The 16,091-nt window shown below is 38.9% G+C and overlaps 1 protein-coding gene across 1 annotated transcript in view; it reads left to right on the top strand.

The window, feature by feature from the left end:
* Window positions 1-16,091, top strand: part of SUCLG2 (succinate-CoA ligase GDP-forming subunit beta) — a 323,754-nt gene that overhangs the window by 53,461 nt on the left and 254,202 nt on the right. The window contains exon 2 of the mRNA XM_021007549.2: window positions 4,867-5,008. Within this exon, the coding sequence (XP_020863208.1) occupies window positions 4,867-5,008 (142 nt within the window). The remainder of the gene's footprint in view (window positions 1-4,866; window positions 5,009-16,091) is intronic.

Raw genomic sequence — 16,091 nt, 5'->3', positions numbered from 1 at the left:
GAAAAGATTGTGGCCTGTAACCAAACATTATACTGGGAAGGATTAATGAAAAAGCCGGAGTGGCAGATTTTTTTTCCTTCAGTTTTCTTATTTCATCCAGGCTGGAAGAACAGCAGCTACTTACTGGCTGACCCCACCACTAATTAGTCATCAAAACAGGGAAGCTTTGCCCTTCTCCATTCCTGGCCTGGGCTGGTTCACTCTGCTTATGAAGTCTGGTCCCCATCCCCCTCCAGGGGCTCACCATGTTGGTACTAGACTTAGTGGAGACACTTGATGGGCTTTGACCCATCATAGGTCAGGCTGCCTGAGCATAGGTGACCTACCAACCTTGGCATCCTTAGTAGTCAGAATTACAGGCAAACACCTTCCTTCATTCTCTCTCTCTCTCTCTCTCTCTCTCTCTCTCTCTCTCTCTCTCTCTCTCTCTCTCTCTCTCTCTCTCCCTCTCTCCCTCCAGTATAATATTAATATATCATTGATCTATCTCTCTCCCTCTTTATCATCTAGCTGTCTTTAAAGTTCACTATGATTACTTTCAAATACATTGAATAGATATAACTACAGTAATCAAATATTGCCTACTAAAAGTCCTGGTTCCAGGATATATTTCCTTCATTGGCTCTTCTACAGTCCCTTAGCATCCTATTTAATAAAGACTAGAAAGCAGCCTGATAGAAATCAGGCTTAGACCATTGTTTTACGTTATTCCGTTAAACAGTCTAAATGTATACATGTTCCGAATGGTAAAAATTATACTATAAAAAACTGGAAGACAAAGAGATCATATGCCTCTCACAGATATAGGTAGGAGATATATTCTTAACCAAACAAAGAGGGGGCAATCACAAAATATAAAATAGATAACTGATTATGTGAAACTGAAAAAGCTTCTGCACAAACAAAATTAGTGCATCTAGGAACAGAACAGAAGCAGTTGAATGAGGAAAAAAATCTTTGTATCAAATTTTTCAGAAAAGTTTGGTATCCAAGATGAATAAACAATTAAAATACACATAATACACATATACACACATATGCATATGTATGTATATTGGTACATTGTTGTTGGAGCTAAAAATGAGCAATTTGGAATTATGCAAATAAAGTTGTTAAAATGTCCATGCCCTTTGACCCAGATTGTACTATTAGGCTTATTCTTCAAGAAGGATTGATAAAAAGAAAGTTTTCATATACACAGAAGTATTTATAGCGCTTTAGCAAAGAATTGGAACCAAAATATTAACCCATCAATTACCAAATATCTAATTGTGGTACATGAATGTAATAAAATACTAGTATGTTGTAAGAAATGACAAGTATGAAAAATATAAAGGAGCATGGAAAGATTTACATGATTTGATGACAAATGAAGGAATGACTACAATGTAAATGGAAAGAACAGCTTCACGATAATCAAAAAGAAATGTTGGAAAATTACTGAAGACAAATGTAGCTTCAGAGAAGACATGTGAGAAAACACTCTATTTCACTTTTTGCAGAGGTCAGAGGTCAATGGGTGTGGTACCTTGTATATATTTTCAAACTTTTTGACATATGGATGGGTTTTGCTGATTTTTTTTCTCTTCTTTTTTTCTTTACAAATCATTTTAGTTATTTGTGACGGCTTTTTGTGAGAACAAGGAAGAGTATACTGGGGGAAATTGAGCTCATTCATTCTCATGCCTTCAATAACCAATTCTTAATCTATGACTTTGTTCAGTATTACACTCATCCAGCCTGCAATCCTGAATCACAAAACGCTGGTGGAACATTCTTATTCAGCTGGCCCCTCCTTTTCCTCTGTGTGTATTTGTGTTTGTGTTCTCATGTGTATGTGTGTCAAGGTCCAGTTCAAGGCCTGTTTTTTTTCTCCTTGCCTTCCATGGCTATCTCAGTCTTTATTAACTTTCCTGCAGAGCGCTAGGCACGCAGTAGAGCTTGATAGATGCCCCCCCCATCCGTTTGCTAAGATCCTATACATTTGTGATCCTATAAATTTGTATCATACAATTTAGCTCTTAGTTCTATATCATCTTGGTGGTGTGGATGTATTTGAATGCTTTTATTGCGTTGGAAAAGTGCCCTTCTCATAGGGACACATTCCCTCTGTAGTCTTATTTATACCATTCTGGTGTTAGAGTCAGCATGGTGAAGTAGAAAGAGATCTGGATTTGGAGTCAGGAGGCTTAGCTTGGAATCTAGGGGGCGCCACTTGTTACATCTCTGACCCGGACAAGTCACTTCTATTCTTTGAGCCCTGGTGTCATTCTAAAATGAGGTTAGACTAGGTGACCTCTGAGATCTCTTTGATCTTATAAAAGATAGACTACTAAAAAAATCAAGACTATGGAAGGAGTTTTAAAGGCAAAACACATAAACGGAGAGCACCAGTCAACTTCAGTCCAGTCATCATTGGAGTTGCACAGATTTTGTATGAGGGAGAGGAATAAATGCTTGTAAACTTAAAAAAAATAATAATTTAAAAACAAGACAATCTAAACATACAGCCTTCCATAAATGTCATGTATTTGAATACACATATATAAAGCTGGAGCTAGATTTAGATCTAGCTCTTTTGGTCTATCTTTGTCTGTCTACGTGTATACACATACATACATGTACACACATACACACACACACACACACACACACACACACACACACGTCTGAATGAATGAACCAATAAGGAAAATTACTGTCCCAGAAGATAGATTAGTATGGTAGTTAATGACTCCTCCTACCTCTCTCCTATGTGACATTATCTTCTGCCATCTCCTGGTGGCTTTGGGACTGTAACCAATGCTTCATTTTTAAACTCAAACCCAGCAGATTTTACTTCAGGTTTTCGTTGCAATCAATATGTATATTTAATATATATTATATATCTATGAAGCAGAGGTGTGGATCGATGACAATTAGTGTGTATAACAGGTTCCATTAACATTTTTAAAATTAATACTGTGAGCATCCTAATGAAAAGGAATTGATCCTGACCACGTTATGCCTGTTATTTAGTGTATCTCAAATGCCCTTTTCAAACTGTTTTATTTCAGTTAATAAGTTTAAAATTAGTAAGTCAGTACAGACTTAATCTATTGACTCATGTTTTACTTCTGAAGGTAGTCATAGAGTGCTGCATATGTCTGAACTCCTCTTTCCCCAGCACACACCTTTTGCTATAGTCTTGGGTTTTTCCAGAATGATTGTATTCTCATACTAAAGATTTTCTAGATCTCTCTCTCGAGTCAGGGGCTAGGAGACATTGCTTCAAGTCACTTCATCTCTCTGGGTGTGTAAAATGAGGAGTTTGGAATAGGTGGATTTAAAACTATGGTTCCATATGTGCCTTGAAAGCCAGAGTTTGAGAAACAGAGCTACATTAAGGTGCAACTTGGGAAATGATCTATAGAAGCAAATAGTGGCTGGGATCTGCTTTTGTCAGTCATCCATGTCAAGGAATACATGTTTATTTTGTGATGGTCAAGCATTCACGAGCTGGCTATCCAATTTATAGACTATTTTGCCTTTTCTTTATTCATCCTTTAACCAAAGAATAAATAGAGAAAGGAAAAGAAATAAAGCTAAACTCAGTCCTTTTTTTTCTAGATAAGAAAATAGGATATTTTAACCAAAATGGAAATTCTAACATTTTTTCATACTTTAATTACTATTACTAATAACTTAACAGAAGTCACCAAACATGGACATTTGCATATACAAAGAACAGAAAAAAAGGATGGTAATTGAAACCATGAATTAGTGTCACATACAAGTTTTTAAAGTGTATATTAAATTTAACATTACAACATTGCTACATGCATCTTCTTCTGACCTTTTTCTAGTTTCCTTTTGTGTATTTTAATGTTTATACTCTTTTTTTCTTGAATCTTTGTCACAATCCATTAGCTCTTCTTCCAAGTTTAATCAACCAAAAAAAAAAAAGACCAATACTTTGGCCCTGACTGAAAATCCATGTGTCATTTTGTACCGCTAGTCCATCACCTCTCTGCCAGGATGTGAAAGGTGTACTTCATCATTGATGCTGAAATCTTTATAATTCATTAATCCATGTCATTCTCTTGGCCCCTTCCTCACCTCCTAGGATGCACAGCTAACCAAGAGTTGGTGAGATTCGTTATTAAGTGTCTCCTCATTTGATGTTTGAGAAGCCAATATTTTCCCTACCAAAATGGTAGCCCAAGGGCAGAGGTTTTACCCTTTCAGGATAATAAAGTCTGTTTTGCTGTGCTGAACAAAAAATGTAGTTAATGACTAATTTCCTAGTCCTGTGTATCATTGAAAAGTAGCTCCTCATGAAGGCGGGGATGTCTCATCATTCATATAACCTGTATACCCTTGGGCAAAGGTCCTACACATATTCAATGCTCGACATATGCTTACTTGGTCTAATTGAAGGTAGTCTGTCTACATTAGTAATTGGTAACCAAACTGGTCAAGCTGGCACTCCATGCTCCCTGTCCCCACCCAGAGCCATAATATTTATAACACACTGCTTGGTATGTTTGGCCAGTCAAAGCACAATTTCTTATGATTTTTTTTTTTTGCAACTGAGAGTCGTAGTGAGACTTGGGAAGCAGTGGGGGACCGTGGAAATACTACTGGCTTTGAAGTTATAAAAACATGGTTCCAGTCCTATCTTTAATACGTTTACCTGTGTGACCTTGGGTAAGTCACTTAACTTCCCTGGGTCTCAGGGAACTGCAAAAAGAGAGGTTTAGATTCAGGGGTCTCTGAGGTCCCCTTCAGCTCTGATCTATGATCCTACAAACTCTCCAGCTTAGTTAACCCTTGTGGGAACTGTTCTTAATGAGGGTTACTTGTTTCTCCTTCTGACTTCCATAGGGCATTCAGTGGAGCTCCAGAAGATGGCTGAACCTACAGGAATACCAGAGTAAAAAGTTGATGTCTGACAATGGAGTGAAGGTGCAGAGGTTCTTCGTGGCTGACACAGCCAATGATGCTCTCGAGGCTGCTAAGAGACTGAGTAAGTTGGGTGGCTGGTGATAGACGTTTAGCAATGAGCTTTCCCAAGTGAGTTAATTTGCCAGATAGAAAGCCCATTGTTTAATCTTAGTGTTTGGGATGGTTATGTCAACAAACTACAAGGGCTAGGATTCTAATTTAATATCTGGTTCAAAAAATTGTATTGTTTTTCATGTGAAGGAAGCTGCTGGTAATCATCCTTAATTGGATTAATTTCATTAAATACCTACTTGTATGTAAGACACTCTACTAGTTTCTGGGAATACAGCTGTTGTTGTTCAGTCATTTAAGTCATGTCCAACTCTCTAGGACCCCATTTTGGGAGTTTTCTTAGCAAGGACACTGGAGTGGTTTGTCATTTCTTTCTCCAGCTCCTTTTACAGATGAGAAACTGTGGCAAACAGGGTTAAGTGACTTGCCCAGGGTCACACAGCTAGTAATGGTCTGAGTCCAGATTTGAACTCACAAAAATGAGCATTCCTAATTCCAAGTCCACTGCTCTATGCACTGTGCCAACTAGCTGCTCAGGCATACAATGAAAAACATGAAAAAATCAGATCCTTTAGAGGATGAGGAGCTTATATTCTGTTGGAGACAAACAACACGTATGTAGACAATTGTATACAAAATACATGAAAAATAAGTATAAAGTAATTTTGATGGGGCCTGTGGGGTGACTTTCTGTAGGTTGTGACATTACCACTGAGTCTTAAAGGAAGCTAGAAATGTACGTGCCATGAAAGAGGTCCAGTTCAGGCAAAGGCCCAGAGATGGGTGATAGAATGCCATGCATGAGTTAAAAAAGATAGGATACAGTCTTGGAACGTGAAGAACATGAGAAAAAAAACAATGTGAACTAAGTCTTGGAACATGAAATATATGAGAAACACAATGTCAGCTAAATCAGGGCAAAGTGAGAGCCAGATCGTAAAAGTCTTTTAATACCAAAAAGGATTTTCTCAATTTGTCGATTGCTTTGAAGTAGTGTAGCCCAGTGGAACGAGTATTGGCTCTCGAGTTAGAGAACTTGGGTTCAGTTGTGCCTCTGATGATGTTTACCTGGGTGACCTTTGCCCCTTGGTGTCATTTTCCTCATCTGTAAAATGATGGGTTAGGTCAAATCCCTTCTAAATTTGATTCTATTTACACAATCCTTCAGTGAGTTTCCAACCTTGTCCATGGAGATCTTTACAATGGACTGCAACAGACTGAAGGAATCCATATATTAAATGCTGGTGTGATTAGATGGAATTGCCCCTCAGGATAAAGAAAATTTGATTACGTTTTGGAGCAAAATGGAAGAAGTTAAGATTGCTTTTATGCTGAATGTTTATTATATGGTGCTGAAATCTTCTGATCCCATGGCCTTTTGGGATCTGTAACTACTTACTCACTTCAGATCACACAGAAGGCTGAATCAAATGTAGTAAAATCCTCCCTTTCCTGCATCTGGCAGGCATTTCTTTTCTCAGAGTAGCCTTGTTTTCCACCCCTTCCTTGTTTCTGCAAGTCTCTTCTAATTTTGCCTAAAACTGTATCTTGAACTTATGTGAGGACCTTTGTCTCACCAGCAATTATTATGCTACAACCCTATCTCAGTCCTATTTATGCTGGGCCCTTCAGCAACCCTCAGAAACACTGGCTGATGTGATACTCCTGTCCCTGGCTTTATGTATATTTCTTCCCCACCCTACCCACCTTCCTTCAGTTCAGTTTGAGGAAGGGAGAGAAGAGAAACCTCCCTCCATCTTGTTTCTAGTTCCCAGATCATTACTGTTAGCATCTACATTTTCCCAAACAGGACAGAGTTGCAGAAACACTGGTCTATTTCCTTGATCTGTGCATGAGAGGCTATCAGAAGAACAAAATGTGAAGTTTTCCTGACTTAAAATGTATATGGCAGCAGAAGCCTTCAGGTGGCCTTGAATCCTGAGTGTTAGAATATACTTGGAATCAAAAGGATATAGGTTAGGATCAAGCTTCCCATATTTCATAGCTGTGTGACCCTGGGCCAGGTCACTTAACCTCTTTCTCAGGATCAGTTTCTTCATCTGTAAAACAGAGGCATACCTCATTTTATGGTGTTTCATGGATACTGCATTTTTCGGAAATTGAAGGTTTGTGGCAATCTTGCATCAAGGAAGTCTATCAGTGCCATTTTTTTTTTGCAACAGCATTTGGTTGCATCATGTCTTTGTGTCATGTTTTGGTTATTCTCACAATATTTCAAACTTTTTACTCATTATTAAGTCTGTTATGGTGTTTTGGGATCAATGATCTTTGAGATTACTATTGTGATTGTTTTGGGGCACCATAAACTGGGCCCATCTAAGAGGATGAAATTAACTGAAAACGTTGGGTATGTTCAACTGCTTCACCAACTGGCCATGCCCCCATTTCTCTCCCTATTCCCTGAGACACAACAGTATTGAAATCAGGCTGATTAATAACTCTGCAGTGGTCTCTAAGTGTTCAGATGAAAGGAAGAGGCAATTGATGCAGCCACCTTCATCATTGTCTTGTTTTAGGAAATTGTCACAGCCACCCCAGTTACCTTCAGTAACCACCATCCTGATCAGTCATCAGCCATCAACATCAAGGCAAGACCTTCCAGCAGCAAAAAGATTATGACTCACTGAAGGCTCAGATGATCGTTGACATTTTTAGTAATAAAATATTTTTTAATTAAAGTATATGCCTTTTTTCAGACATGACACCACTGTACACATAATAGACTACAGTTTAGTGTCAACATGATTTTGATATGCACTGGGAAACTGGGGAAAAATTTGATGGATTCATTTTATTACAATTTTCACTTTATTGTGGTGGCCTAGAATCTAACCCACAAATCTCTGTGGTATGCCTGTAAGGATAATTACACCGATACCTTATCACAGTCTCTGGTGCATAATAGACACTTAATAAACACTTGTTGATTGAGTGATTATTATATGCAAAATACTCTGCAAACCTGAAAGATATGTGTGTGTTTGTGTGTGTGTGTGTGTGTGTGTGTGTGTGTGTGTGTGTGTGTATACACGTATATCAGTTATCATCATCATTAGTTTTTGATTTGGCTTATCCTGAGTCAACTTTCTCATTTTCTTAAGCAAATGAATGCAAAAACATTTATTGAGCAACTACCTATGTGCCTGGGTGAAGAAGGAAATGGCAAACCACTACAGTGTTTTTAACCAACCAAATCCCATAGACAGTTTTGGTGTGCTATGGTCCACAGGTCACAAAGAGTTGGCCACACCTGAACGTGTGCCAGGAACTTTACTAGGCTCTGGGAATACAAATATAAAAGTGAGACAGTCCTTGCCTTCAAGGAGGTTACTTTCTACTAGAGTGAGCCTACATATAAAGGGGAGTGGAAGCCATGGAAAGGTGTTTTGGTCTGAGAATCTGCAGAAAAGGTAAATAGATATGCCCTATTTAGAAACAAAGTATTGTTTAATTATGGATCTCAAAGCAAGAGGTAAAAAGGTTGGGTGTTTTTGTGGAGGCAAATAGATGGTGATAATTAATCAGTCATTCCCCTGAAATTATATGTGAAATGCCAGAACTAACTGGTACTTCTCTTATTTCATTAATAAGTCTGTTTCGCATCTCTTCGGCCTTCCTTACCCCTTTTCTTTCTGACCTTAAAATTCGAAATCATTTATGAGATTACTAAAATTGTGAGGAATTACCTTCAGTTATTTTCCTAGAAGTCAGAGGAAAGGGGAGGGACTTATATTTAAAATCCTATCTATGGCTTATGGTGCAGATAAAATTCCCCCTCCTCCATGTAGCCTTCCCTGATTTCTGAATCAGAAATAATCCCTCCCACTGATGGAGAATTTGGGTACGTGTTCTTGGACCCCAATTCCAAGACCGTATTTTTCCCTGGCCTCAAAAACACTATCCCTGGCAGTTTCTCCCTAGCGTAAGGACACTATGCCCAGAAATTACTCATGAGTGAGCCCCAGCAAAACACTTATCTGTCTTCCTGGGGCAGTAACAAACTGCACCTGTAGGAATTATTAGTTTGAACTGGCTTTGTACTGGCTCATAAAGATATTCAGTACCCAGTGAACTATCCCTACCTCATTATATGCATCTTGGACTCCTCATTATGTGTATCCTAGATTTTAGACATATGTACTCTCCCTACATCTAGCTTGTCAAGATACTGATTGGTGGCAGACTGGGCAATCCTTGGTTGGCTCTGACCTCTAGTTAACTTAGTCACATAGCAAACCTAAAAAACCCACCTTTCTGTTCTGCCCCAACCCCACCCATCGAGCTTTTTCTGGTGAACTCCAGGTAAAATGCCTGAGCAGTAGATACAAAAAGTGCATATTCTTTTAAGAACTGACCACTCCTTAACCACGCCCTAACTCCCCCTCCCCCACCTCTCATCACCTAGTTAGCATAATTGGCACATGTTTCATTTCAGCCTTTCCCATATAAACTTTAACTATACCCCCTCTAAATTCACAGATTCCATAAGAACTTTTGCCTGCTAAATAGAGTAACAAATCTTTGACAACTTGACTTAAAGAATGCTTGAGTCCATGAATTCATTCTAGACAACCCTGTCCTTACTTCGGTCCTTGGGATTCCCTGAACCCCTTTTGTTTTTGCACACACACTCACACACACACACTCACTCACACACACACACACACACACACACACACACACACACACACACACACCCCTTTCTATTGAAGTGGCTTGACTCATATTTCACTGCTAGTAAGTATCTCAGATGGGATTTGAACCTGATTCCAAGTCCTGGAACCTATAAGATGGTCTTGTTGGCCTGGACCTTGAGGTTACCATTGAAACAAGGCTCTAATCAAAGACAAGTGTTTAGGTAAATTAATACTTTAACTATGAAAGATTGCCTATGCCTAAAACCTTCTGCCATGAGATTGCAGGGATATATCCCACCTCATCAAGTTGAGGCATCTTTTATGTAAACTATTTTTATTGCAAACATTACCAAAAGAAGTTTCAAAGAAGCATTTCTCCTTGCTTTTATCAAGTTACATGTACTGTTACATGATGCCAGATGTCCGATGTCTTGATTTTGTACAATATTCTAAGCAAAATATCAGTCATATGATCCTGGTGAAGATTTACTTGGAAATTGTTTATGAAGGTGGCTTTAAAAACACAACTTGTTTCAAAACACAGATGTTTTCTTATAGATTTCATCTCCTCACCCATTACTTCCTGACTTCTTTGACTCGATGATGTTCTCTGCAGCATCAGCTTTTTTATGATAAGGAATGCGTGTTAATAAAATTGGGGAAGATGCAGCAGGTTCCAAGGCTCCTATTGTCTAATTTGAGTAATCTGTTGACATTGTCTTGATGGTTCATGTTATTGCCTCTTAAATAGCAGAGAAAGATTTGTGGGGCCATTATGGTTTAAAGGGAGAGGTTGATTGAAATTGGTAATGCAAACAACCTTTGGATTTTAACAAAATTTGTAATGACCAAGATCTTAGATGAGACTCATTTTCTTATAGAGGATGGATTTTAACAATTCACTGACTTGACTTAAAAAGTGTGGACAGTCTGCTCAAGTTTAGCAGCAATTAACTGCTCCTTTGAGTGATTGGGTCCTTAGGAAGGATTGCATGCTTTACCTGCCATTGGCTATGGGATTTCCTGATTACCAGAGTGAGTGAATAGGGATTTAACACAGGGTGAGGGAAGTGCAGGGCTTTCTTTTTTCCTTCAAGGTACAGGGTCCAAGCTGTACAACCAGCTAGCTACCCTTCTCTCTCCCCTCTCTTCCCTCCCCCCTTTCCTCTTGCCATAGTCCTGCTGCTATAGTACTTCTTTCCTAGGACTGCCTGTCTCCTACTCCCAGGCCAAACAGAGGTGGGGAACTTGCAGCCATGTGACCCTGTAGGTCCTCAAGTGCAGCCCTCTGACTGAATCCAAACTTCACATTTGTGGCCACATGAGGCCACATGTGGCCTCAAGTCCTCAGGTTCCTCACTCCTGTGGTAGGGGATTGACTGTCTACCCCCCACCCCCAGGACTGTTCTCTGTGCCACTGTCATACCTACAGCACCTATTCTTCCCCTCTTTGGACGACAATCTCAGATTCCACTGCCTTGACCAAATTTGCTACAAGAGTAGGTTCTAATAACTGGAGCTTTGTTTATTGAATAGTCATTTTCTCCTTTAAGATTAAGATAAATTCAGATAGATAACAGCAATGCCAATAAAAACAAGTTATCATCATTGTTGAAATTTGTGTAGTACTTTAAATTTTGTAAAACATTTTACAAATATTATTTCATTTTTATCCTCACAATGACCCTATTATTGTCTCCCTTTTACAGATGAGGAAACTGAGGCAAGGTCACATGATTGTCATGTCTAAGGCAGGATTCAAACTCAGGTCTTCCTGACTCTGAGTCCAGCCCTCTATCCCTTATGGCACCTGGATCATCAAATATTTATTGAATGCTTATTATGCCAGTGGCCATTAGGCATAGGGACTGGGAATATCATTCCATTGATATTGGAGATTCCCCCTACCAATGCAGGTCAGCACTTTCTCTGAAACTTGTAATTCATCAGTCTAAGATGCCAAGAGCATGGAGAGGTTGAGTTATTTGCCTGGGGTCACAAAACTAGTATATTTCAGAGGAAGGGCTTGGACTCAGGTCTTTGTGACTCAGAGGCCAGCTTTCTCTTCACTATGCCATGCTGTTTCTCATGAACTATACTGTTTCTCATGAATAATCATTAGAGGAAGGAGAATCAAAGGAGTCTGGCTTTTAGCTAAATATAAAAGTCTATTGAGACATAGCTTTTGCATATGAAAATGGACTGAACAAGAATTATTTCTTTTTCTTTTTGATTTGGAACTGTGACAATTGATTTTGCCATTTATGTTGACAAGAAAGTCTTGAGATGTGATTAAAGGAAAAGATCATGTTTTAAATAGTTATATTTTGTTGTTGTTTTTTCAATAGGAAAGAAAATTAAAGTAAGAAAGCAGAAATTAATTCTCTCTGTGCTAATCACACAGCATTGCCCAATGGAGATACGAAGCTTTTATTGAACTTGACTTGCTTATGAAGGATTTCAGCTCAAGCATGTTTCTAGTCATCAACATACCTTGCTCTTTCATTTCATATAATCACATCCTAAAGCCAGATGAATTACTACACTATTAAGGAACTGTCTATTAAGTGTAAAGGTGATGGATGCACATTAAAATGATTGGTGCACTCCATTAATTAGCTAGGTATTTAACTGTGTGTCTAATTGTTTTACTCATCAAGCCTTTGTTATGGTTATGCTTATGTGGTTAGAAATCTTGCAGCAGCATCCTGAGTTCTGGTGTAGAAAGTAGTCATTGTTACCAAGCAGCACCTGGAAAGGTCTATACCTAGCTCTGTGTCCTCAATACTCAGATTTTTCATTCCAGAACAGGAAATACCATGATGTTCTATTGTCACTGCTCAGCCTTTTACAAAAGCAGTCAATTACATCAATATGTTTTAAGAAGGGAGCCAGATGCACCTGTTAGGACTAAAGCAAGAATACCAGTGGGTTAGTGCCCATAGCAAGGAACAGACAGCAAGCTGAATATGATTCCATTTAATCATTTCTTGGCCCAAATGAGATGTTCTCAATGACATGTCTGTAGATAACAGTCAATAGAAACATTGGCTGAATCTAATTCTCTGTGTGAAATATTCATCGAATTCTGAGTATGAAGTACAAACATTTGTGTTTTATACACACCCATTCTCATTTGGTCAAGGGCACTCTTGTTTCCAACTTACTTCTCAATTAAAACAAGGGAATGAGTAGCCTTAACAACAGATGTGTAATTAGGAACCTAATGAGTGATTTGTTAGTTATTTTTCTCTGCTGGGCTCTTCAAAGGTATTTCTCTTTCCCTACTTCCACCAACTTTCTTCCTATTCTGTAAGATAATTTGTTTCAGTCTTCTTTGTTAGCCACCATGTCACTGTTTTAATCCATTTAACTTCTTTTGGGGATTGATCTGCCGGGCCCCACCTTGTAGATGTCATTTTCTTGCTGCTATCTTGACACGAGCAAGGTTTCCTGGGAAGAGATGTGTCATAGATCCAGGGAGGAGGCTGAGAGGGGATAGGCAGCCAATCCTTCTCCAAAGCCCAGATAATGTCTAGCTTTCTGAACTCCTTAGAAGTGAAAACAGAATTTTACCCAATAAACTCAGTGATTTTTATAATGGGAGCCAATACTTTTTTCTTCTCTTCACTTTTTTGGTAACTATGCATTTTAAACTTAAGAAAAGATAAAGGCAGAACAGAATTTTATAAATCTTAATGAGCCTATGGTTACTTTTTTTATCAGGCAAGGTCATTTATGGGAGTGTGGATGTTTGCTTTTATGTTCCTTCTGGTTCAGAGATTCCTAATATGGGGTCCATGAACTTGTTTTAAAAAATAATTTGAGAATTTTATTTCAGTATAATTTAATAAGCCTTTGCTAATCACTTATTACATATGCTATAACACGTCATGTATATGATATCACATAATAATTTAGTATATGATTGAATTCATGGCAAAGGTCAAGCAGAGTGAATGACCAAAGATTTATGAGTTACAGTCACTTGTTGTGAGGAGGATCAAGGAAAACATCCAGGAGAAAGATGTCAGTGGATGGAGATCAATCAATCAGCAGGCATACACAAAGGGCCTACTCCATGCTGGGCACTATGCTAGTCACTGGGGTTCCAATGACACATGTGTGTGGTATGGAAGGAAGCCTTTCTTGGTATGAGTGGGCATGGTGGACACATTACGCAGATTCAGGGAGAGTATGATGGGACTGGGGAGCAGCTCCTTGTTAGGATACATTAGAATATACTATGTGAAAGGGAATAACATTAAACGTGGAAACATTCCCCGCATGCAAACACCTATTTTGATTGGTAAGTGCCATTTGGCACTCACTATATCTCACCAGCCTCCAGCTCTCTTCACTTTACTCCCCAGACATTTCTTTCCCAGCTGCTTTGACACCGAGTGTGACCTTTTGTGCTTCACTCCCCTCCCACCTTTTTCCAGTTCTGGAACTATCATCAAATTAACACTTTATTGCTACTGTAAAGAGACTATAAATCTGCTTCCCTCTGACTTCACTCATCATTTCTTATTCAATCAATAAATATTTATTTAGTGCTTACGATATGCTGTAATCCTCAGAGCCATAAGGGGAGTTAATATCATCCTGTGCAGAGACACAAACAAATCATCATTGCCTGTGGATGATAAGAAATACGGGAGGTTCTTTGGAAACCTCATCAGTGGTAGAAGGGAAAAATTGCTGGCTCTGGAGTCAAAGGCCCTGGATTCAAATCTTCCCTCTGAATCTTTCAACCTGTATAGTCACTTAAACTCTGTGGCTCTCATTTTCCTCATCTTTAGAATGGAGATTTGGACTGGCTGACCCATTAGGCTTTTTTCATCTCTAGATCTATGATCTTCCGGCTAAGGTGGGCTTCTGTCTTAGAAGTGATGGACTTCTCAGGATCCAGAGTATTCTTCCTAGAGATTTGATAGATCCTTTTTCCCATCTGGGAAATGCATAGTCCTCCGATAATATTGGAAATCTTAATTATTTCTAAGGCTAATGTGTTAACTAATGAGCTTTTATTCATTCATAATTATTACTGAGCAAAGTCAATTTTCATTTTTCTTCTTGCGGATAATTTTTTTTCCCTGCCACTGGCACATTCCAGTGGCTGCCCAGTCAGTTTGTGCTTGGGGAATACAAACTCATTTTGTTATGAGCTTAAGCAAATTAAAAAGACAAATTTGGGGGCAGAGTGTAAAATCCTTCATGTAAGGAATGTTGTACTTGAGTCAAAAGACCTGGATTCTAGTCCCATCTTTTTGCTGAAGATGATATGAGCCTCTGTGGGAAGGGAGAAGCAGCCGTGGGTTCAGAGGTTGCACAGAAATGGGGGTGTTGGCTGTCCCTGGTGTTTGGGCATTAGGAGGTGAGTGCCCTGTGTTTGGGTCAGGATCTAATATTTGGGTAAAGAGTACATTCTGCTTCTGTCTAGGGAATATGTTTCCTCATGACAGCCTGGGAAAAGTGAGTTGAGAGTTAAATCAATCAATCAGCAAGCATTTATGAAGCATCTACTAGCTACTACAGACTGTTCAGAATTTAAAAGGGGTTCAGTGTATGTATTTGGGAGAGGAGCATGAAATCTTAGGGGTGCAGAAGGCCCCTAGTTCAACCTGTACATGGGCCAGCATTTATTAAATGTCTACTGTTTGTCAGGCAAAGCTAGACTAGGTGTACAAATACAGAAAATAAAATTATTTCCTTTTTCAAGGAGCTTACCTGTACATGAATCACCTTTTCAAAATCCCCCTTGAGAATACCATACACACTCAATTGGGTATGGAAATCTGTCTTAGCCTACAGGAAAATAGGGGAGGAAGGGGACAAGAGAGCAGGGGGATAATAGAGAGAAGGACAGATTGGGAAAGGGGTAATCAGAAGGAAGTACTTCTGAGGAGGGACAGGGTCAAAAGAAAGAATAGGATAAATGGGGGGGCAGGATAGGATTAAGGGAAATAGTTAGTTTTGCACAACATGTCTACTATGGAAGTGTTTTGCATAACTGCACATGTGTGGCCTGTATTGACTTGCTTGCCTTTTCAATGAGGGTGGGTGGGGTGGGAGGAAGGGAGAAAATTTGAAACCCAAAGTTTTAAAAACAGATGTTTAAAAAAAAGTTTCCACATGCAACTGGGAAATAAGAAATATAGGAAATGAGGTACAGAAGTCTATCCTGCCCTACAGGAAAATAGAAGGGAAAAGGGATAAGAGAAGGGGGGACAGATAGAAGGGAGGGCAGACTAGGGGAAGGGGTATTCAGAATGCATGTCATCTTGGGGTGGGGGGAGGGGCAAGATGGGGTGAAAATATTGAATTCAAAATCTTGTGGAAGTAAATGTTGAAAATGAAAAATAAATAAGTTTATATTAAAAGAAACTGGGGAAGATCCTTAAAAAAGGATTAAAGAAACTTCCATTTAAT

This window comes from Phascolarctos cinereus, unplaced genomic scaffold (assembly GCF_003287225.1).
Source record: "Phascolarctos cinereus isolate Bilbo 61053 unplaced genomic scaffold, phaCin_HiC Scaffold_4;HRSCAF=312, whole genome shotgun sequence".
NCBI classification, from domain to species: domain Eukaryota; kingdom Metazoa; phylum Chordata; class Mammalia; order Diprotodontia; family Phascolarctidae; genus Phascolarctos; species Phascolarctos cinereus.
This window is presented reverse-complemented; position numbering and strand designations above follow the sequence as displayed.